The sequence below is a fragment of the Dipodomys merriami genome, unplaced genomic scaffold (assembly GCF_024711535.1).
Source record: "Dipodomys merriami isolate MVZ:Mamm:240054 unplaced genomic scaffold, mDipMer1.0.p SCAF_16, whole genome shotgun sequence".
Classification (NCBI taxonomy): Eukaryota; Metazoa; Chordata; class Mammalia; order Rodentia; family Heteromyidae; genus Dipodomys; species Dipodomys merriami.
The window spans coordinates 6,591,856-6,615,509 of NW_027202937.1; the positions used below are offsets into that span (position 1 = coordinate 6,591,856).

A 23,654-nucleotide genomic window follows, 5' to 3' on the forward strand; every position below is an offset into this window, starting at 1 on the left:
CAGCAGAGTCAGGAGTCTAACTCTTAGGTGTCTAACTGCATAGGTCAAACGGTAGCAGCCAGGCTTGCTGAGAAGTCAACAATGATCCTGTACTACTATTTCTCCTCCTCTGCCTCTCCTCCGGGGTTGGATTCCCTGACATGCGTGTCAATGTGGACTCCTGGCAGCCAGGGCCAGGGCCAGCTAGAGTATGTGAATGTGCACAGATGTGTGCATTCCTGGCACACAGTCAAGGGGCCAGTTATCCCTAGGAAGCTCAGCCAGCTTGCACAAGTGCCCATCAGTTATTCTTCATTAGCATTAAATATTAAAAGCCAGGGCTGGTTCCTGGTTACCCTGTGGTCCCCAGACACCTGTCTAGGCTGGAGGCAGGGTGGTAGGCGCTGCTTATCAGCCCAGCCTTATCTGGCTGGGAGGAGCTGCCAGTCATTTGGCTCAATGTTGTCTACACCGGAGGCAACTGGGTGGCCACTTGCCAGGAGGCCCAGGACTATTTCATTAAGCCAGCCCCTGGTGCTGGAAATAAAAACCCCCAATTAAACACTCCCCCACCCCCAGAAGCTGCCACGGCGTCTGAACTCAAGCTACTGGTGCCCGTCCACATGGACACAGGCACTCAGCATGGCGGAGGGCTGCTAGCGAATCCATTAGTTCCTGCACCATAGCAACCGAGGCAGCTGGGAGGGACCACAGGGCCCCATTTCACAGATGAGGATGCTGAGATTCAGGGAGGTGCTGTCCCCAAAGCGGCCGTGAGGGGTGGAAGTCAAGACAGGCTAGGGCACCAGCTTTGAGTGAAAAAGCCAAGTCAGAGCTCCAGGCTCCGAGTTCAAGCCCCAGTACCGGCACCAACCAAACCAAACCAAACAGCACAGTCATAACAGAGGCCCTGTGGCCGGAGACGGATGTAATGATGCCACGTTTGCCAGCACCACTCCGGGGCCGAGCCTCAGTCTGCCGTTGGCAACCCCAGCCTGCCATTAAAGCTCCCAGGCTCAACATGACTTAGAGGAGATGCCTGCCAGAGTTTCTAAGAATTGTGAATGATAGGCTATTTTAAAAGCGTTTTATGACTCTCCTATAATTAGAGCTAAGCTAACAAACAGGTAGGAAGCAGGAGAGCTAATGAGGCTGGGACGGCTGGTGAGCAGCAGATCCGCTGCTGGTGGGTAAAGGGGGCCGTGGAAGGCGTGGAGGTGGCGGCCGGCGGCCTACAGCACTCAGGCCTGCTCCTGTGGGCTGACCAGACTCTCCCTCATCGGCTCCCCTCAGAGTCACAAGTCCTCTGTTAGAAGGGTCCAATGACAGGGGCCTGGCTGCCCTGGGACGTGCCTGAAGCCTGTGGCCTCATGTCCAATGCACCACCCAATGTCTTTCCCCGGGGGAGGGCCCTCCTCGGCCCGGCGCCATCTTCCCGTTCCTCCAGGCCTCAGGGTCATCTGCGCCTTCCCAAAGCCACACCCCAGGCAGAAGAGGGGTCCTGTCCTTCCTTCCTCAGCACCCGAACCGGTGCCACAGGGAGAAGATCCTTCTCTCCACCGCCACCCTCCACACACCTTCTCATGAAGACTTAGCGTACATCTGGCTATTGTTCAGAAGCGAATCCCTTCTCAGATCACCCACTCCTCTCTCGGCCTGTTCTTATCCCAGAGGGTGGATCAGCACTGGCCAGTGGGAGGCGCTGGCAGAAGAGGCGGAGAGGAAGAGTCTGGGCACTGACCCTGCTCTCTCCCTCCCTCCTCCTGCCCCCCCTCCTGGGGAGGGCTCTGAGGATCTGGCTTCCCATGGCTGCCCCTGTGTCCTCACTCCTGCCCGACTCATCTGATCTAGGGTTATTAAGCCTCCCACCTCATGGTCCTGTGGCCTTGTCCAACCTCTGCGGGGAAGTCCTTCCCGTTCCCTCCATCCTTCTAAATGGGTCTGAGAGGTCAGCAGGGACGGAGTCCGTCCACTTCTCAACTCATAGGGTCAAGTTTCTCCATGGGCAGCTTCCTGGGTCACACATCCCCCCTAAAGCAAGCTTCAGAACTGCTCCCCCACTCCCTGAGGGGAACCCAGGGAGCCCCAGTTCCCGGGAGAACTCCACATGGGACCTGGGATGTCCACTTTGTGGTGGGAGTCTCTCCACCTCAGGTGGGAAGGGGAGGCAGATTCTGAGTGAATTAGCCTGGTGAGCATGGGGGGGTTGGGGGGGGGAGGAAGGCCGGCGGGGGGCCTGTGCAGAGGCCGTTATCTTCATGGAGAAAGCAATAAAACCATGCGCGCTCATAAACGGGCACCACCAGGACCTATTTCCTGCTCAAATAAAATTAAAGGTGATGGATGGCGCCACACGTGGCAGGCAGCGCTGGGGGCGCTCGGTGCTGAGTGATGGGCCTTGTCCCCGGCCTGGCTCCCCGGGGTCTAGAGCCACAGCGGGCTCCCAAATCTCCCAGAGGCAGGGAGGACGGGTGGGAGAAAGGAGCAGCGATCCCACAAGCCTGACTCCATCCCAGCTCCCAATGGGGTAAACCCAGGGCCCGGAGAGGTCTGGCAAACTTGGTCCCTGCTCACACAGCTGCCCTGGCCATCCACAAACAAAAACCTAGGAGACTGAAAAGGGCTCATGGGAGGGGGCAGGGGCTTGCTGCTTTCCTACTTGCCTCTGGACAGCAGGGGTCGGGGCCACTTGCCTGGGTGAGCGCCCTTCTCCAGACAGAGGAAGCTGGTGTAGCAATAAACACAGTGACAATACCAGTGTCCAGGAAAGACTCCCAGGGCCGACTGCCCCGTAGCTGTGTGAGCTTGGAGAAGCTACTCAGCCTCTCTATGCCTCAGTGTGTTGATCTGAAAATGGGAAGCAATCTGGGGACTTGTCTTGGAGGGACACTGGTGGGAAGGACTGAAGGACAGGGCTTGGTGCATGGTGGGCGCCCCCTCACGAGGTCTGTGGCTCCTTGTACACCTCCTGTGTTTGTTCCCCACAGAGGAAGTCAGTGGAGCGGGGGCATCGCATTACCCCTCCATATTCACCCAGGGTCTCCCCACAGGCAGCGGGGAGCTGCCTCCCACCCACGTCCTGACCACCGATCCCCATGAACCCCTAAAAAGGCAGGAAGCAAGTTGAGGCACTGTGCATGCACATCGTAACCCCCATGTACACAGGCAGACACACACACACGTACACATATACACATACATACACACCAGGATCTGTTCACACCTGTACATGCACATCATACCCCTCAGACACACATGCACACGCACACACCAGGATCTGTTCACACCTGGCTCCCCTCACCACTAATCAGACAGGGTTACATCCCTACCTTACATCAGACTCAGACCCACCCCCATCCCTGGCAGCAGGCCTCAGGCCACCCTGACACCTGGCACTTCTGAAAGGCAGGTGGGCTACTACTAGGCGGCCTGGGGACGTTCCCGGGTGGGAGGGCAGAGTCTCAGGGAGGGAAGCCGGGCTCCCCCCTGCCCCGGCCCCGGGGCACAGCGACACTCACCACTGCTGGCCCAGGGGAGGTACCAGGGGCAGCTGACATTCACGAAGGATCCGGGGGGCCCGTCCGGCCAGCAGGCATAGTCGTCGAAGGTCCGGTTGCAGAAGAGGCCTGCGGGTGATGGGAAGCGCCTTTGAGCCCGCTGGGACCCGGCTCAGCACCGATCTCCGCTGCGCACTCGTTCCTCAGTGAGGCTCCCTGACCTCCCAGCAGGGGTCAGGCAAGGGCACTGGCCACCCACCTACGGTGGGGCCCTGAGCAGGCTACTTGGGATATGTTCTGCGCCACAGGGCATGAAGGCTGCGAGTGGGTAGACAACTGAACAGAAAATGCTTACTAAACACTCCTGTCTGCCCACATCAGAGGGAAACGGTGGCTCATGAGGCTGAGGAAACCTTCCCGTGTTAGGATTGGAGTCAGGATCAGAACTCAGCTTTGTCCAAGACCATATCCTTTAACCATCCCCCCTTTCCCAATAAATCCTCTCCAAAAGATTCTGACAAGTATGTATGGAACGGTACCAACAACTCCCCACCCTCCATAATTTTTTTTTTCCACTGTGGGGCTTGAACTCAGGATTTAGGTGCTGTCCCTGAGTTCTGTTGCTCAAGCACTCTACCACTCTGAGCCACAGCACCATTTCCAGCTTCCTGGTGGTTCACTGGAGATGAGTCTCTGGAACTTTTCCTGCCTACACTGGCTTTAAACAGCGATCCTCAGATCTCAGCCTCCTGAATAGTGAGAATTACAGGTGTGAGCCATCAGCGCCCAGCTAATGTCAGCTGATTCTGGTAAGTGTTTGTTAGGCCTGGGATGAGTTGCTGAGCAGAATAGAAAATAGAAAGGTCAGGTCTCTGGACTCGCAGTAAGGCCAGAGCCCAGGGAGAGAAGATAAAGTAGCAACAAGGAAGACACCCCAAAGCTGCCTACAGGCCACAGGCAAAGACCACAGAGACTCGCGGGGAGGGAGATGCTGGAGCTGGAATCCATGAACCCGGGTGGTGAGGGAAGGCATGCAGGGAGGTGACGGCACAGCCACAGGGAAGGGGACCAGGGGTGGTGGCACTCTACAGAAGCCATGGGGACCATCAACACTGCAGGGGACGGGGGCGGGGGGGGGGGGAGAGCCCTACCTGGACTCACCTGTGGCAGGAAGTGGAGCCTCGGTCAGGAAGCGCTGGCACTGTCGTCGGTACTCTCGCCATTTCTGCACTGTCTCCGAGAGGGACACGGTGGCACCCTGAAGGACAGAAAGGGGGGCTGTGGGTTTGGCTGGCCCTTCATCTACCCCATTTCCATGCTCAGTCTGTGTGTGTGTGTGTGTGTGTGTGTGTGTGTGTGTGTGTGTGTGTGTGTGTGTGTGTGTGTGTGTGTGTGTGTGTGTGTCTGGGGCTTGAACTCAAGGCCTAGGCACTGTCCCTAAGCTTCTTTTGCTCAAGGCTAGCACTCTACCACTTGAGCCACAGCTCCACTTCCGGCTTTGCTGTTTATGTGGTACTAAGGAATCGAACCCAGCGCTTCATGCCTGTGAGGCAAGCACTCTACCACTAAGCCACCTTCCCAACCCTCCACTCTTGGTCTCCAGGGGTCCTTAGAGCCACAAACCCCAGCAGGCTCCGGCCACCTCTGCAAAGGGGCGAGGACTGTGGCTCAGGGCAGAGGCGGAGACTTCCCCAGGGGACTGTGCCTAGGGTAGTAGGTGCCCAGGAAATGCCTGATGCTTTGGAGGGCGAGTGAGAGGAAAGCAGAGGGTGTATGGAGTTTGGGGTCTGTCTGCCTTCACCTAGGAATCACTGCCTGAAGCCAGGGCTTCATCATGTTCTGGCCAGCCTGCTTGAGGCTTTCTGGTACTTTCTACCATTTGAAAATAGGACACATGGGTCAGAGTGGGAGACTAACTTAACCAAGAGCACACAGCAGCTGGAGAAGCAGAGTGAAGCCTGGCTATGCCAGAGACTGAGGGTGAGGGGGTCAGGTGACATCCCTTCTGCCACCCCACCCCCACCCCAGGAGGGCCACAGACACACCCTGGATCCCTTCTAACATAACACAGACCCAACATGAAGCTTGGCTTCGATCCACCAGGAGGAAAAGGGGTCCTGAGGACATGGCGGGGGAGTGAGGGGGAGTCAGGAAGGTTCCAGAACACTGAAGTCCCACCTGCAATGGGAGAGGGCTCCTACTTGATTGGGGAACACAAGCCTTAGCTTACAGATAAGAGCATCGGCTTAAAAAAAGAAATCTTGGACTGGGAAGGTGGCTCAGTGGTAGAGCGCTTGCCTTGCATGCATGAGGCCCTGGGTTCGATTCCTCAGCACCACATAAGCAAAAAGAAAAAAGCCGGAAGTGGTGCTGTAGCTCAAGTGGTAGAGCGCTAGCCTTGAGCTGAAGAGTTGAGGGACAGCGCCCAGGCCCAGAGTTCAGGCCTCATGACTAGACTCCCTCCCCCCCCCAAAAAAGAAATCTTTCTGGGTGGTGGTGCTGGTGTTTGAACTCAGGGACTCACGCTTGCTAAGTAGTGTTCTACCACTTGTACCATACCCCCCTTTTTTCTTTTAGTTCTTTTTAAGTAGCATGTATGCCCAGGTCACCCTGGACAGTGATCCTTGCATTGACACTTTCTGGGTAGCTGGGATGACAGGTTGAGATGGGGTCTTGTGAACGTTTTTGTTTTTGTTTTTGTTTTGCCTGGACTTGAACTTCAATCCTCCTGATCTCGGCCTCCTGAGTAGCTAGGGTTGCAGGCACAAGCCACGGCATCTGGCCTGGCATTGGCTTAAAAAATACTTTTATTGTTATTATAAAGGTGATGGACAGGAAGTGGCACTGAGGCTCAAAGTGTAGTGCATTAGCCTTGAGCAGAGAGGCTCAGGGACAGTGCCCGGGCCCGGAGTTCAGGCCCCACAACCAACAAGAACAACAACAAAATAACAAAAAAACAATAAAGGTGATGTACAGAGGGGTTTAAGGTTGGCTTTGGAGCATGCCGTTCCCAACACCCTCTCCGCCCACCACATCCCTTCTACACATCCCTGGGCTCTTCCTTTGGTTATTTCTTGGGCTGTGATGTTTCATTTTAATTTTCACCTCTTTTTCCCCCTCCGCAGCCTTAAAGATGATAAATATTCCTCATTTAGGAGCTTCAATTGTCAAAATGACAGAGCGCTCCATGGATAAAATGTAAGATCTAGATGTAAGTTCAAAATGAAATTTCACTGCCTGAAATCACAAGATATACATGTGGGCTAAGATGCACACGGCTTCGGTTCAGATCCAGGGCCCAGGACCTCCGACGTGCCAGCACTCTCTGAAGCCAGCTTCACAAGACCCCTCGGCACAAAGACCCGGGTTGCCATGTCCCTAGCCACACAGAGAAGTGCTCTGCTTGCTCTGGGCCCCAGAAACATCCTTGGAGGGAGTGAGCTGGTGAGGCTGTCCAGGAGAGAGCTCCTCTGATGGCAAAAATCAACTGTATTTGTTTGGGGGGAAAAATAAGAAAAAGAAATCAAGAATACCAAAAGCTAAGGCAGTGTTGTGATACAGCAGAGGTGTCTGCCAGTGAGGCTCCACCACCCACTTCTCTGCCAGCCTCCAAGGTGGCGGCTGCCAGTGGTGGGTGGGCGGAGAGTCAGGGAGACAGGAGAGAGGGAGGGAGGGAAGGAGAGAGGAAGGGAAGGAAGGAAGAAAGGAGAGGGAGGGAGGGAAGGAAGGAGAAAAGGAGGGAAGGAAGAAAGGGAGGAGAGAGGGAAGGAGGGAGGGAAGAAAGGAGAGGGAGGGAAGGAAGGAAAAAGAGGAAGGGTGGGAAGGAGGGAAGAAAGGAGGGAGGGAGGGAAGGAAGGAAAAAGAGGGAGGAAGGAAAAGAGGGAGGAAGGGAAGGAAAGAAGGAGAGAGGGAAGGAGGGAAGAAATGAGACAGGGAGGGAAGAAAAGAGAGAGGGAAGAAAAAAGGGAGGAAGGGAAGGAAGGAAGGAGAGAGGGAGGGAAAAATGAGAGAGGGTGGGAAGGAAAAAGAGGGAAGAAGGGAGGGAGGGAAGGAACAAAGAAGAAAGGGAGAGAGGGAAGGAAGGAAAGAAGGAAGGAAGGAGGGAAGGAGAGAGGGAGGGAGGAGAAAGGGAAGGAAAGAAAGAGGGAAGGAAATAAAGAGGGAGGGAGGGAAGGTAGGAAAAAGAGGGAGGAAGGGAAGGAAGGAAGGAGAGGGGGAGAGAGGGAAGAAATGAGAGAGGGAGGGAAGGAAAAAGAGGGAGGAAGGGAGGGAGGGAAGGAAGGAGAGAGGGAGGGAGGAAAGAAAGGAAGAAGAGAGGGAGAGGGAAGGAAGGAAGGAGGGAGGGAAGGAAGGAGGAAAGGAGAGAGGGAGGGAAGGAAGGAGCACAAAGGAAGAAAGGAGGGAGAAGGGAGGGAGGAGAGAGGAGGGAGAGAGGGAGGTGGCTGTTGGGAACTTGGCTGAGGGGAGTCTAGTCAAGGTCTCCAGGAGTGGGGAGGGTCACAGGACGTCCACCCTGCTGCCATCCAATGTATGTGGCCCTGTCACCTACACTGGGCAGAGTGTGACATAAAACTACTGTCCCACTGGGGTTCCCCGAGGCCTGGCGGTGTCTTCCTCAGACTCCCTTGGTCAGAGGGCTGAATACTCCTGTTCTACACGGATGCAGAACAAACCCAGGCCTCGGGCCTCTCCTACACAGGGTTTCAGGGGAAACATGACCATGCCAGTTCTGGGTGGGCTACAGAGATGGTGGACAGAGCCTGGCTGAGTCCTCAGGCTGCGTGGAGTGATTACACGGAGGAGGTAATGAGTAACCCTCGCAGGAGTTTGGAGGGGGGCAGGTCTCAGTGAGAACTTGGGGACCAGGGTCCTCCTAGGACTGTGAGTTAGGGACAGGACAAAAAGCGGGTCAGGGGAGGCCACGCCTGCAGGAGGAGCATGGAACATGGGTGTTCTGTGGAATGTTCTGGGGCATGGGAGAGAGGGTGGGACAGATGGAGGCTCTCGTCTGGGAGGAGGCAGGGTAGGTGAGGCTGAGGCCCCCGGCTCAGGTGAGACAGCAGGGGAGGTGGGGGGAAGGGCCCTTGGCCTTGGTCTGAGCTTGATCTGGGCACCCCGGGAACGAGGCACAGACTTGGTGCAACTTTCAACTTGCAGCCGCAGCCTGCCTGTGAGCCACGCAGGATGGCAGCTGCTCCCCGGCCCGTGGGTGGCCGGGGAAGGCTCGGAGCAGACCTTGTGTGTGCAAAGGGGGCTCGGTCAGTGCAGCTGTCCTCAGGATTTCTGCTAAAGAGGGGAGGCCTGGCGTCCTAGATCTGGGGGCTCCACCGACTCCCCTTGACTCCCAGAAGGGGAAACCAGCGTTGTTACATCCAAGGACCAACGGGTGGCTTCACTGGTGATGTCTTCCACAGCAACCACAGCCAAAGGCAACGAAAAGTCCAGGGAGGGGGAAGACCCACCGCCCCCCTCCCCCTCCTCGGTGACCTGAGCCCCTCTCCAAGCCTGGTGTCCAGGGTCCCATCCCTGGATGGCAGCACTGGCCGGACACCGCGGCAGGAAGGGCCCTGGAGCGCAGAGGAAGAGCAGAACGGCAGAATCAGAACCAGGAGTCCCTCAGAGGAGGAGGGTGGCAAGGGGGACAATGCGGGGACACCTGGCAGTTTGAGGACTTGGGGAGAGAAACAGGAAGCTGTGGAGGGGTCCTGCGGGGGAGAGCACTGCACAGGGAGTCACGCGTTTCTCCTTGACCTCTCAGCTCTCATCTGTTCACACAGTGTATCCATTTGGGCCTGGGATTCCCCACCTGGCAAGCGAGCATCTCGGCCCCTGGGCGTTCCCGCAAGTGGAGAGGGAGAGAAGCTCTGACCTGCCGCGCCCTGCCCAAGCCCACGTGCCCAAGCCGGCGAGGCCGGTGGAGCAGGAGCGAGGGGAAAGAGGGCGCAGGAGGGAAGGAAGCTCCCGAGGTGGTGGGCCTTCCCACACCTGGAGAACGAACCCCTCTGCAAAGCCTGACCACAAATGGAAAAGGCTGTTTTTCTCCACGTCAATCCAGGCACCAGATTCTTTCCTTTTCTGGAAAGCTTTTGGGTTGAAGGGAAGGGGGAAAGAAGCCCCAGCCTGTCTGGGCCGCTGCGCAGGGAACGACAAGGAAGGAAGGCTCCCCAGAGCAGTGAGGATCCAAGGAGAACTTTGTGGAAGCTCCAACCAGTTCATCTCCTCCCAGGTCCTTAGCCTCCTCCCCGACCTCCCACAGCATCTCCTATCACGGGGCCCTGGAAGGTGGGGTGTGGACCTCCTGCCTTTGTCCCCACTTGGTTCTTTCTGAACAGAAGGGCAGGGCAACCGGCCAGCTCTCCTCAACTCAGGATCCCCAGCACCCCCATACAGCCACTCGGGTCACCTCACCCACCCTCAAGGGCATTCCCAGCCCCAAGACCCTGACCCTGAGTCTACTCCTCCAAGAAAACCACACAGATGACCAGACACACACTCACCTGCCGACACACGGCCACAACACACCTCTCCCCACCCCAGACACAGACAAGCACACGTCTGTTCACTCACCAGGATGCCACTCACACTGTAAGACTCTCCCAGGTCAAGGTAACCACGCACAGGGGCACAAACAGCCCATCGTTGGACACACAAACACACACTAAAGTGTTGCTAGACACACTGTACCAGGGGCTCATACCCTCCCCTTCCTCCCCCATGGCCTATCTTATATATTTCTTCATCACACATGCGCATGTGCACACACACACACACACACACACACACACACACACACAAATTTGCCCCAAGGATAGGTTGCACTTAAGCCAGGGCCTGGCTTTCCTCTGTGCAAGGCATCTGAGGGCAGGCTGTGGTTTCTTGTCTGCGCAGACCGGCTGTCACTCTGGGTCTGTGTCCCTCCCAGCTCAGGACAAAGTCTTCACTGCCCAACACACAGCTCTGGCCTCCTCCACGCTTTCCTGGAAGGCGGAGGCCAGGGCCTTTCAGTATCCTCTCTCAGGTTCCAGTCACAGCCGTGGGAACACGCCAGGTCCCCAAGGACAAATGCACAAAAGTCCTCTGTCCCTGCCCCAGGGACTAAGGCTGCGGTTTCAAGGTGGCAACGCCCCCTCCGCCGTTAAGGCCCTAAGCAATAAAGTTAATGACCTCTATTTACAGATGGGGAAACCGAGGCTCAGGTTGGTAAGCATCCCGTCCAAGATCACCAGGCCTGAGCAGAGCAGATGGGTAAACCAATGCTATCTGGTTTTAATGCTGATCCCTCACCTGAGTTGGGGGGCGGAGGGAGGGGGTTGAGAGCTTGGTCACCTCCCTACCTGCAAGGAAACAGCTTCTCACTCCTGCCAGGCTGCTTCCTCCCCACGGCCTTCAGGCCCACCTCAGGGCAGCTCCTCCCCCACCCTTCTGCCTCTCTGGTCCCAAGCTGTGACACCACTTTGCCTAGGGGACCATCTTCTCCCCAGCTCTCATCCCGCCATCACCACCCCACACTCAGGGACACACGGTGGGCAGTGACGCCAGCCTTGCTGAGCTCAGAAAATAAAAAAGGCAAAACATATTTGTTAGTGTCTTGTCCACTTGCATAAGGTCTGGCCACAAATTCTGTGGTCTAACCTCAGAGCGGCCTGTCCCTCAATCTCTGCAGTGGCACTGGCCTGTGCCCCACAAGGAGGCCAGCCCTTCCCCCAAGATCCAAGCTCCCTGCTCAATACCTGCACTTCCGGTCCTTTGGGCCAAGGCTCAGAGGTATAGGGGGAGGGATCTGAGGGAGAAGCCAGTTTAAGGAGCCTGACATCTGGGGGTGGGGGTGGAGAGAGGGGAGTAGGGGGAAGGCAGGCACCCCAGGAACCTTTGCTCTGGAATCTTAACCAGATCTGCACCTGGTCTATGGCAGCAGCATTATGGGGCCGGCCCTTCAGCGTGGGTGGCTGGGACAGATCCCAATGTCACCCCAAGAACCAGGGCCTGCAGGTCGTAGGGAGGGGAAACAGTGTGGGCCAGGAATAGACTGGGGGCCGTGGTTGGTGCAGGGGGAACAAGAAGAGGGGCTGATTAAATGTGGAACAGAAAAAGGTGCTTGGTCCCCTTAGTCGAGAGACCCACCTGGCCACACACCTGAGCCTTCACACCTCAAGAACTCAGTTCTTCACGTTCCCTTCAGGAAGAGGAGGAGGGGATGGGAAGACAGCAGTTTCCGGGACACCCAGGCCCCCACCTCCTCTCTGCTCAATCATGCCCCAGCATCTTTAGACCCCAGACACCGGCCGGCCGCCCCCCCTCCCTCCCTCCTTCCCATGGGCAGGAACCTGGGGCAGAAAAAGCAGGCAGGGCAGGGGAAGCTCTGGAGCTTCAAGGGTCCACCTGCAGCCCGTTATCTGGACTCACCAAGGAGATGGGGGTGCCCCTGCGTGTCCCCATGTGCCTTCCAGTGAGGGCCTCAATGCGGGGGGTGGGTGGGATTAGAGGGGTGTCGGCAGCGGGGTGGGGGGGCCGGGCGGCCTGGGGCCGCCTGCTGCGGGGTGTGGGGGGGGGTTCCCCGTGGGAGGTCACCGGGAAGGACGACTCGCCGCCACCGCAGGGTCTCTGGGGCTATGAGTCAAGGCCGTGCGGGGAGGCGGGTGGGGAAGCGCCGGGTCCCCACATCCTGGTCCTGTTGGCGTTCCCGGATCTTTCCACCCGGAGGGCTGAGTGCGCGGGGAGGGCCCCCGCTGGCCAGGGGTCCCGGGCGCACGGCGGGGCCGGGCCAGGGGCTGGGGCTCCCGGAGCAGCAGGAGTTGGGAAAGTGGTCCAGGAGGGATGGAGACGCGACGCCCAAGTCAGCGCGGGCCGACGCGGGGCAGCTGGCACGGGGGCCGAGGCGGCCCGGAGGTCGGGGCGTCGACCTCCCCCCCCGACCTGCGCTGCCCTGAGCCCCCGGGCCCGCAGCCCTTCCTCCCCGCGCGGCGGCCGCGAGCTCGGAGTTTGGCTCAAGTCTGGGGCCCCCCGGGCAGACCCCGCGCCCGGGCGCACGCGCCGGCCCCTCCCCGCCCGGGACCCCCCTCCGAGTCTCACCTGGGGGCGGGGGCCGGCCCCGCCCAGCGCCCCGAGCAGCAGCAGCGCCAGGCGCAGCGGGCGGGGGGCGCCGGCCATGGCGGGGCGCTCAGCGCGGGCCCATCGCGGCCACCTGCGGAACCGCGCGCGCCGCGACTGCTCCGCTCCCCGGCGGGCGGCGGGGCGGCGGGGCGGCGGGGGCGGAGCCGGCGAGGGGCCGCCCCGCGCGGGAGGGGCGGGGCGGGGCGGGGTCCTCCGTCCCCGCGGCCCCGGGGGAGGGGGTGGGAGGGACGGGACCCCCCCCCCGCGCCCCGCGCTTCTCCGCGGGACCCCGCTCGGGTTTGGGAAGCGCAGAGGGGCCAGCGGGGCCCGGGCCACCTGCGCAGGGCAGCGACCAGCGGGGTGCGGGCCCCCCCCAAGGCCGCCCCTCCTAAAGGAAACTGAGGTCCGGGAGCGGACGAGACTGGCCCAAGGTCACACCCGGGGAGCGCGCGCCCCCCGGGCTGCGATCCTCCCCCGGGTGGCACGGGTCTCAGCCCACCGCTCCCTCCCCACCAACCACTGTGCGGTGGGACAGGGGATCCCCTAGGAAGGAACCCCGATGGGTGGATGGGTGGGTGGCAGCGCCCAGCTCCGGACCTGCGGTGGTGCCGGGCAGAACCCGTCCAAAGTGAACTATGGAGCTGGAAGGGTTGCCGTCCAGGGAGAGAACCGAACTTCTCGAAGTCTTGAGAAAAGCAGGGCCTGTCTGAGCCCCAGAAGGGAGATGGCCACTCCATTCAGCAAGAGATCCTCCTCTCCAACAAGCACCCCCACCCTCCTGAGAGTCCCCCTGACCCCCCCAGCGCCTCCCCCCTCCTGTGAATCATGTAGAGTCAGCACATTCACACCGGCAAGTGACAGAACTCTGCACAGCTCATGTCTCAGGCCCCGAGCTCCATCCTGGAGACCAAGAAGAGAAGCCTTGGGCACCCTTGGAGAGATGATACTCCAGCCCTGGTAGCGGGTGTTAAATGAATAAGTGCAGCCTCCCAGCGTTGCTACTTCCACGGAGCTAAGCCCTCTCCTGGTGGCAGATGCTGTCCAAGTCTCACTTCAGGTATTTAAAGACCCCCTGCTCTCTGCCTGGGGCTTGTGTCTCTCCGTGTCTTTGTCCAATCCCGATTTGTCTTGTGTCACAACGACAGTGTGGATAAGCAAGGTGTTTAGGGTCACCAAGGCAAGCAGCTCAGCCCGGGGTTCTGGTGAGTGACTGTGCAGTGTGCACTCTACTCTGATCATTAATCTGTCATCTCCAGATCCTCTAACTTCCAATATTCTGGTCCAAGTCTTTTCCCTGATGATCTACAGTGGTCATGAAATCCAAACTCCAGCCAACAGGAAGAACTCACAGGGGACTAGCTGATTACCCATATTGACATATCCTGAATGTGGCCGGGTCCATTCTGAACCAACTGGTCAGAACTTAGTCATAAGGGCACTGCTAGCTGCAAGGGAGGCTGGCAAGCACTCCCTTTATTCCAGGCAGTCGTGGGTACATCTAAGTATTACAGTGCCACCAACGGGGTCTATGCCATTAAGAAAAGAGTTTTGATTTGGTTCCTAATTCTGCTCCAAGGCGAGGTTCACCAACAACTGGAGATATGGCTGGGATTACAGGTGTGTGCTATCATTTGGTGAAAGGCCTTTCTGCATGGCAGACTCACAGAGAGTTCTCACTAAGCCCAAATGGCCTTGATAGTGGACACATTCTCAAACTAACCTGTTCACCCACTGATAGATTCATCGCCTGCATGAACCAGTTATGAGGGCCAAGCCCTGATCAGCAATTCAAGGTCCCACCTAGTCCTATCTCAGGGGTGAAATTTCAATGTGAGTTTGGAGGAGACAAGTCATGTTTAAACCTCAACTCTCTTCTAGAGGAAGACCCCCAAAAATTGCTAGCGAAAAATGGTTTCTAGGCTCTGCTCATCTGGGTAAGGGATGGGGGAAGAGGAGAGGGAACTTTTGGGGCTTTCCCCCATGAATTCATCAACCCAAGAATTCCATTTATGGAACAAATATTTATTGCAAACCTGCACGTGCCAGACACGTGGCATCCACCCCCACCTTCAGAGAGGTCGTGAGGGCTCCATCGCTGGAAGGAGAAACAGCAAGGGTATTCACAGCTCTGCCGTTTCTATTAGAATGGAGCCAGGCACTGTCATGATGGAAGATGGTGTCAGAGTTACTCCAGACATGGAAAAGGCCACTTCCTCTCTGCCAGGGAGCCTTCTCTGGTTGTGAGAAGAGTGTGTGTGTGTGTGTGTGTGTGTGTGTGTGTGTGTGTGTGTGTGTGTGTAATTAATGAAATCTAGGCATTCTTAAGGGTAGCTGCCAGCCACAGATGGATCCTTGGATAGGATAGCCTGGAGTGTCCACTACAGGCTCCCAGCCATCCCTGCATTCCTATAGTAGTCACCTGCTCAGTAACATACCCGAGGTGGCTTCCTTTCCAACAACAGAGGGCCGTGTTTATCCGGCTCACTCCCCAAATACAGAGAGACCACGTATCCCAATCTACATCTCCAGGGTCTGCTTCTGGGAGCATGCAGCTGAAGACAAAGGCATAGGAGGGTCTCTAGGAGTGGAGCGGCCAGTCTGGGCACCCAGTGCCCCTGATGCCACCTTTGATCTCAGCAAACGTGGTCCCAGATTCTCCCTCTGTCCCTCTCATGTCTCTGGGAGGAACCGATGCTGTATTTCAGCATAGCAGGGCTGTCTCTACAAGTGCCCCTCTTGTTTTGTTTGTGTGGGTGATGGTGCTTGAGCCACAACATTTTTTTTTTGTCGGTCGTGGGACTTGAACTCTGGGCCTGGGCGCTGTCCCTCAGCTCTTCAAGGCAAGCGCTCTACCACTTGAGCTACAGCGCCACTTCCGGTTTTCTGGTGGTTTTTATTGGAGATAGGAGTCTCACGGTCTCTCCTGCCCGGGCTGGCTTTGAACCGCGATCCTCAGATCTCAGCCTCCTGAGTAGCTAGGATTACAGGCGTGAGCCACCAGCGCCCGCTGAGCCACAACATTTTTGAAGCTGTCGGAAGGAAGGTTGTGGGAGTTTGCCTCGCCAGCTTGCAAAGTAAGTAAGCTTCCAAGGTGGAAGTCAGGTTCCGTTCTTTCTCTTTTCCTTTCTTTCTTCCTTTTTTTTTTTTTTCTTTCCAGTACTGGACTTTCCACTCAGGGCTTCCCACTTGCTAGGCCAGGTGCTCTACAGCTTGAACCCTGCCTCCAGATCTCCTATTTACTTACTTATTTATTTTTGCTGGTCCTGGGGCTTGAATTCAGGGCCTGGGCTCTGTGAGAGCCTCTCTGTGCTCAAGGCTAGCACTCTACCACTTGAGCCACAGCGCCACTTCTGAGCTTTTCTGAGTACTTTATTAGAGATAAGAGTCTCATAGACTTTTCTGCGCGGCCTGGCTTCAAACCACGATCCTTAGATCTCAGCCTTCTTAGTAGCTAGGATGACAGGCGTGAGCCACTGGCACTCGACCAGCTCTTCCTTTTTAAAATCACAATCCGAGTGGATTTCCTTTCTCACACTCTTCTCTGAGCCTGTCCCTAAGGCCATCCATTGGTTCCCTACTACCTAGGAACAAATCCTCCAGATTCACAGCTCCAAGGTGTCCTCTTGGATTCACCCCTGCCTACCTCTTACCCAGGGCCTCTGGCAAGTACCTCCTCCCACATCCCTGCTCCCACACACAGGCCTCTTCATCTGAACCATCCTTCTGCTCGAGTTCCTATTCAGGCTTCAAGACCCAGCTCAGAGAGCCTCTCTCCAGAAGACCTTTCTTCTCCTGGGCCCACCTATGACTTCAGGCGGTGGCCCTGACAACAGCCAGGGTGCTGGGAAGCATCTTTAAACACTGGATCCAGGGCCCCCCCAGCTTCCTCACATTCAGAGCCTCAGGGTAGAGATGGCCCAATTTAGTCAAGGCCTCCATAACCCCCAGCTCCCGGGGGTCCTGGCTGTGGGGACACAGCGGAACTAGGCAGTGACGGCAGTGTGGCCACAGCATCGCTGAGCTCCATGGCGTGGACACCCGGCACCCCTCATCGTGGTGCTCAGGACTCTCGAAGAACAAGCACAGCAAGTCGTGGCAGGGGCCAGGTTCTGTCGCTGCAGCTGTGCTCTCTCCAGGAGAGCACGTAGTAGGGGCTTTGTAACTGTGCTGCAATTGAGGCACATCCATGCAACCGGCTTGTGAGTGCCTGGCACACAATAGGTGCCCAAAACCACCTCAGGAGAGGGGACGAGGCACGCACTGGGCATGCGTGCTTTCTGTCAGCATGCTGCTAGCAGAACCCCTTGCTCAGGCTCCCCGGAGCAAGAGGATGGATGACTCCCTACGAGTTCAGAAGTCCTGTAGTTAAACTGTATTCGCAGTAACCATGGAGACAGAAACAACAGCTACTAATCGAAGCTTGGTGGTCTGGTCTCATCAAATATTATAGTCCAGTAGTTATTAAACCCTACCTTATGGATGGGATTCAGGAATAAAAAGTGGTTGCTTATCAGAGCAGGCCCAGCATCCCACGCCCTGCCCCAAGCTGGTAGAGAAAGAAGCTCTTGATGGGCAAATGGATCTATAGCCCTCCCAGAGGTTCAGGGCTCCTGCTCCCTGCCCCCCAGCCCATATCAGGTGTACCTCCCAGGGGCTCCATCCCCCACAGCAAGCATGGGGGCTTGCTTACCTCCCTCAGGCTCAGGTTTCTCAAGGAGCCCACGGGCGGGCCTGCCAGCTTCCACAGACACCTGGTGTTCAGAGTGTGCTCACACAGGGGACCAGGGGCAGCTGGTGTGCACCCAGGAGGAGAAGCTGCTACCAGCTACCACCATGGGGGGGGGAGGGGCAGGCTCAAAGGTAGCCACCACCCACTCCACCCCTGCCCAAGGCAAGTCTTGTCCTCCGTGGGAAGATACAGTCGGGCAGGACAGCTCTTTCACTTGGATAGAGATGGGAGGAAGAAGAGGGGAGAGATTCCCTAGGAAAGTCATTTGTATCCTGAAGTTCAAGGTCGAATCCCTCTTCTGAGTGATGAGATGAAGAAAATGTCACCACCTTGTAGCCTATAGTTATAAACCCACACAGGCATGTATGGATTGTAGAGTCATGGGTTCAAATCCACCTCAGGCATTTGTAGGATCTTCAGTGTCACTAAACCCTCAATCCTCCTCACTGACAGCCAGTGCTGGACAGGGCTCCGCACCTGGCAAAGGTGGCTGGCTTTGAGAATGGGAAGCAGCCAGGGTTACCAGGGGGAAGGGTTCCCAGGTCTGGCAGGGGATCGGCTAGATCTAGAAGGATCTATGGAACTCATGATCCATAGCATGGGTATCATGATGAGGGCCAGCATCTCTGAGCACTTGCTTGTCACTTGTGTGTCACTTCTTAGTACTGCTCACTAGCGCCCTCACCCGGCCTCTGGCAGAAGGCAGGGTCTTCGGCTGCCTCCCGGGGAGAGCACAGCTGCTGCCGCCCTTGCAGAGAGCCTGACCTGGGAAGACGCAGGCCCTTGTGGACAAGGTCTTTGACTCTCTGCCTCCTGCTTCTCTTCTCAGAGCACCATCCCTGCCCTCTGCAACTTGACCCACACAACACTGGCTTGTAATAGTCCCAGTTTTGAATAGTCCCAGTTTTACAAATGAAAGCTGGTGATGCAGTAACAAGCCCACACAGCTTGAGGTAGCCCAAGAGAAGTGCGATGTGAACCCACCCAAAGCCTCACTCACCCACGGACTCCACGAGCCACACTGACCAGGCGGAAGGAGGATTTCACAGTCAGAGACAGGCCCTGGCCAGAGCCTGGCCCGGATGAACTTCTCCGCGAATGGCAGCTTTAGCTGGGCCAGGTCTCAGCCAGGCGGAGGTACAGCCGCCAAAGCCCAGAGGCCTCAGCTCAGCGCCCCCTTGCTGGGCAGGTGGCTGCTGCCTGGCACCTCAGGTCTACAAGGTCAGACTTTCTAGATCTAGCCGATCCCCCGCCAGGCCTGGGAACCCTTCCCCCTTGGTAACCCTGGCTGCAACCCGTTCCCAATGCCAGCCACCTTTGCCAGGGACTGGGCCCCATCCAGCGCTGGCTGTCGGTGGGCAGGATTTACGGCCTCTTGAGCTCCGGTGATTATTGCTCTCTTGAGGGGATGCAGCACGCTCTGTCTCCACCATGTCGCAGCACCGCTTGCCAACGGGCTCCTGTGTGGACAGGAAAGTCAGTGGGAGGACACTCACCTTACGAGGAGGGACCCGAGTCCCACAGCATGAGGGGCTGGAATGTCTGAGTTCCCTTAGGAAGGTGCCGGCAGCGCTCCTGCAGTTCTGGACCAGGGGAGAAGAAACAGCGAGGTGGGAAGAGCACAGCTTCCCTTCTCCTCCTCAGGACGGTAGCCTGAAATGCCTGGGACCCCCTCTCTCTCTCTTTCTGGAAGGATTAGTGTCAGGAGTAGGGAGACGTTGACAGATGTCCCAGGAGAGGCGTGGGGCATCCGGTAAGGGGCTCAGCACATCCATGACGCAGAAAGCTGCTATTGGGAGGCTGGTTTCTGTTTTTGTCCCTCTTTGACCAGGGCTGGGGCCCCAGTGGGCTGGCAGCTTCCCGGATGTCCCAAACCCACCATGTGTATTTTACCGATGGGGGACAACCGGGAAGGTAACCAAGTCTTACAAACGAGGTGGCAAACAGACAAAGTCTCAGCATTCCGGAGCCTCGAAGGCTGAGATTACAGTGCTGACAGAACTAGTTCCGTCTGAGAATAATCCCAGTTTTACAAATAAAAAATGGTGATGCGGAGAACAGGTAAGTAACAAGCCCATAATGGCATCTTCTCCGGGAGGGATTCTCTCCTAGCTTCTGGCAGCCTGGGGTGCTCCTTGATTTGTGGGTGACATTCTCCCTGGGTCTTTGTGTTGTCTTCCCTGTGTATTTTTCAGTATCCAATTTTCCCTCTCTGTAAATCCTCCAGTTAGATTAGTTACTATTTCCAAACCAGATTGCATACTGAGAGTTAGGACAAAATTTTGGAGGGAGACACTTTCACCCAGAAAACAGCCAAAGCCATCTTTCCCCCCACTCCAGTCGTAGGGCTTGAATTCAGGTTATCACTGAGCTTTTTCACTCAAGGCTAGCACTGTACCACTTGGAGCCACAGAACCACTTCTGGTTTTCTGGGGGTTCATTGAGGAGTCTCACAGACTTCCCTGCCTGGACTGGCTTTCAACTGCAATCCTCAGATCTCAGCCTCCTGAGTAGCTAGGATTACAGATGTGAGCCATCAGCGCCCTGCTCTTTCAGCCATCTTTCTTAGTCTTTCTTGGCACATTACGTGTGACCAGTGGAACTTGGAGGAAAGTGATGGAACCACCTCTGGGCCGGGCCCCTAAAACCTTACACGGAGCCCTCCTGGCCCTCTTCTGTGTGAGACACAGCAGATCACTAGAGGATGCCCAGCTCCAGAAGATGGGAGGAGCCACAGGACCGACAGAAGGGGCCTTTTGAACCCTTGAATGATGGTGTAGGGCAGAGGCTCCTGTGGTGGTTTCGGTTGCAGCCTGTTAAGCCACTGAAATTTGGGAACCAGTTGTCCCTGAAGTTAATGTGCCCTGCAGACCGCAGCTGGCAGGATCCCCGGGCCTGTCTGAGATCAAGGCTGGCTAGTCCATGGCGACACCAAGGGGCTTTCTCCCCTGGGTCTTCCAACTCGAAGGACCACAGCATCAGAAAGGGGATTCTGGGATTCTGTGTGGCCCTGACTCAGTTGTCAAGCGAGCTGTCCCTTGCCGTCCCTCATCCCCAGTGGTCCCCACGCATCTGCCTTTTTCTCTGGAAAGGATGTGGGTTTCTGGGCAAGGGTTGCTACTGACAGCTCACACTGACCCTTCACGGGATTAAAGCTCCTGTGGGGAAAGAGAACATGTGACAAAGTTCATCCAGAAATCAAATGAAAAGAACAAGAGTCCCACAGGGCCTTCTTCCCGCGTAGCTTTTGAGCTCCTCCATTGTGGCGAGGAAACCCACTGTGAGAAAGGAGCCAACATCATCCTGAGTCAGAAATGAGAGATTTCCTCACTCCAGTGTGCTAGCCCCCCCGGCCCCCACCCCAGCCAGCGGCCTTCTCCACCCAGACCCTCGCTGCTCCCCTCCAACCTGCCCAGAGAGGAAACAGGGCCAGCGGGACACCGGAATTTTCTCTGAACAGAATGACTCTGGCTCTGGGAGTGGAGGAGGACCCCTGGTCTTCAGGAAGCATGGTTTACCTACAAGGCTGGGCCAGTCTTGATCAGGGTCCCCCAAGTGGAGGGCAGGCAGGACCCCAACCTCAGGAGAATTCTCATCCCAGAGCCTCCTGGGCCCCCCTCCCCCCCTCCCCTGCCCACCGGCCACACACAGGAGGCACAAAATTGCCTCCTCTCAGCAGGCGTTTGATGATCCACTCGCTCCCTTCTAAGTCAAAGACGTCAGGCACGAGACAGAAGAGCAGAGCACCACTGGGGTCCCAGCCTGGCTCTGTATTGTCATGCCTAGGACCCAGGAAGGCCCCAGGATGGACCCTGTGGGTGTCTCGAGACAGGAGCGCTGCCCTGAGAGTGTTCCCATCCCTTCCCCAGTCCCATCCGGCTTGTGGCGTGGTCTCCCGCCATGACTGAAGGCGGGCCTGTGGCTGTGGGGAGGCTCCAGGCCTCACTCTGCTGTACTGGGCTGACCACTGTGCCACCTCCTCTGGACCCGTGCCACTGCCTAGAAGCGGTCATTTCCCAGGGATGTCATCTACCTTGCCTTCTCTCCTCACGAGGCTAGCTCAAGAATCATTTCCTTCCCTGGCCTTTTAAAAGCCCTCACTCCCAGTGTACGCGATTTCTGATTTCTGGGTCATTTGCCAAATGGGATGGCAAACAGAGCTGATGAGCAGCCATAGCACCTAATGGCTCAGATGTCCGATGCCACCACCCGGGGCTCCAGGGGAGCCCTGCAGGGGAGCTGGCCCACAGAATTACCTCCAAATAGGGCAGTGAAAAACTGCCCTATTTGGGGAAATGAAAAACTCACAAACACATCTGTAAACTGTTAGCTTTCTTGTTGCTGTGACAAAACACACTTGGTGGGGGGGGGAGGGAGGAAGGGAGAGGGAGAAAGGGAGAGAGGGAGGGAAGGAGGAAGGAGAGGAATAGGGAAAGGGAGAGGGGGAGGGAGACCAAGCAAAGACCAGTCAGGCCCTACCTCTTAAAGTTTCTAGAACTTCCCAAAACATTACCACCAGCTGGAGGCCAAGTCCTCAACAGCACAAGCCTGTTGGGAACGCTTCACGTTCAAGCTATAATTATGTCTCGGAGAGAATGGCGGAATCTGATGATGAGGGAGGGGCTGGAGGTCCCTGGAGGGAGGCTGGGACACTGAGGGAGGCTTTGTCAGTACCAGTTTGGCAGGTCTTGGTTATGGCCATTGCCAAAGCCTGGGACCACCATAGCTTGGGGAAGATTATCTAAACCAAGAAATGAGTCCCCAGTGCTGAATTATACAATCAGGACAAGGACCCTAAAATCGGGTGCGGAAGATCTGGCTTCTTCCTTCTCATTCAGGGGTCGGAGGTGGCTGAGTGTTCTCTGAAGAGGCCCTTCAAGGTTGGATCAAAGTGCAAAGTGCAAAGCAATTGTTACCATCAGGGACAATAGCAGTGAAGTGCTGAGTGCTGAGTGATCTCAGGAGATGCCCGCTGGCCTCTGCAGACCCCTCAGCCTGCCAGGATCTCTGCCATCCTGGTGGCAGGAGACAAGAGGAGCAAGCTCCATGTGTATAGCCCTGCCATCCTCACTCCTGCCTGGCTCTCGGCACTGTCCCGGCCCCTGTGCCCAGGAAGCTGCAGCGGGCAGCAGACCTTAATAACTGCTACGCCGCTGCCAGCTTTGCCAAGACTATCTTTGATGCCACATCCAAGAGCAGCCACTACGACCTCTGGGAAGACAGTGTCTCATACCAGAGTACTCAGAGGTGTCTACCACGTGGTACCCTTACACAAGAAAAAACAGGGAACTAAATCCCATGTCATGCACACTAAGAAAGCCCAACTGTATCAATCACTAAGAAGCAAGCTTGCCATCTGCCAGTGTGGCTTAGGACCAAGGCTCTGGTCACAGGGGGAGAAGGCCTGAGTTCTCATTCTGGTTCTCATTGAGAATCTCCCTGGTCCTTAGAGCAGGTGGTCTTCGTTTGGGGATAATTGGTGCATGTGCAAACAGCTTTGGAATGGTCACGCCAGGCCCACCACATTTGCAGGCCCACGTTTGCACCTTTGCAGCTTTTCTTCCTAGCTGCGCCCCTCAAACGTCCTGTGCTGCAGACAAACTAAACTCTCTCCCAGCCTGCCTTTGCTGCTGTTCCTCCTCCATGATGCTCTTCCCCTTACTTCCTTTGGTCGGATCCCTTCCCTCCTTCATGGCTCAGCTTCTCCTTTCCCAAGGGAGAGTCCAGTCTCCTTGCCTCTGCACTAGCCCAGTACCCCATCTCTGGGGCAGAACCCAGCTTCCTGGCTCAGGTGGTGACTTCTCAGCAGAGCTGTGGTTCTCGGGCTCCATGACCCTCCCCATCTCTCCCAAGGGCTGGTACAGAGCTGATGTGTGCAAGAGGCGCCCGACCCCATCGTGTGGCGTCGCGATGAATCGGAGGCCATCTCCAAAGGTGATCAATGTTTTCGGAGCCTGGAGGCAGAAGATGAGTAGCCAGGCTCCCGGGATCAGGTCTATAAACATCTTTTGACAGAAAAGCCCAACTTCAAAGCCTAGCAATTTTAGATTATATTTGCATTGAAGGCTTTTTAAGTAGCAAAACTTTAGATTTATGTCTTCATGAACAGATGTGGAAGGGAAAATCAATTCCTCATAGGATTGGCTTATTTGTTGTGGGTTTTTTTTTATCGCGGTGCTAAATATTATGCAGCAAGTGACAAATTAATACATAAATTGACCTCGAGACATCTACGTCACAGGCTGGATGCGGAGGATGGAGTGGGGTGCGGCCCGGGCTCCTCGGGGCTGGGCAGGGCTGACACCTGCACATCAGCTGGCAGTCGAGTCTCAGAGATGCTGGGGGCTGGGACCACTCTA

General features: G+C 56.7%; 1 protein-coding gene across 1 annotated transcript in view; it reads right to left on the minus strand.

Moving 5' to 3' along the window:
• The window catches only part of Glp1r (glucagon like peptide 1 receptor), a 35,434-nt gene extending 22,805 nt beyond the window's left edge, over positions 1-12,629 (minus strand). Inside the window, exons 1-3 of the mRNA XM_070023838.1 lie at positions 12,546-12,629; positions 4,638-4,734; positions 3,498-3,605 (exon numbers count right to left, since the gene is read on the minus strand). Of these exons, the coding sequence (XP_069879939.1) occupies positions 3,498-3,605; positions 4,638-4,734; positions 12,546-12,623 (283 nt within the window). The 5' untranslated portion in view covers positions 12,624-12,629. The remainder of the gene's footprint in view (positions 1-3,497; positions 3,606-4,637; positions 4,735-12,545) is intronic.
• Between the last annotated feature and the right edge of the window lie 11,025 nt (positions 12,630-23,654).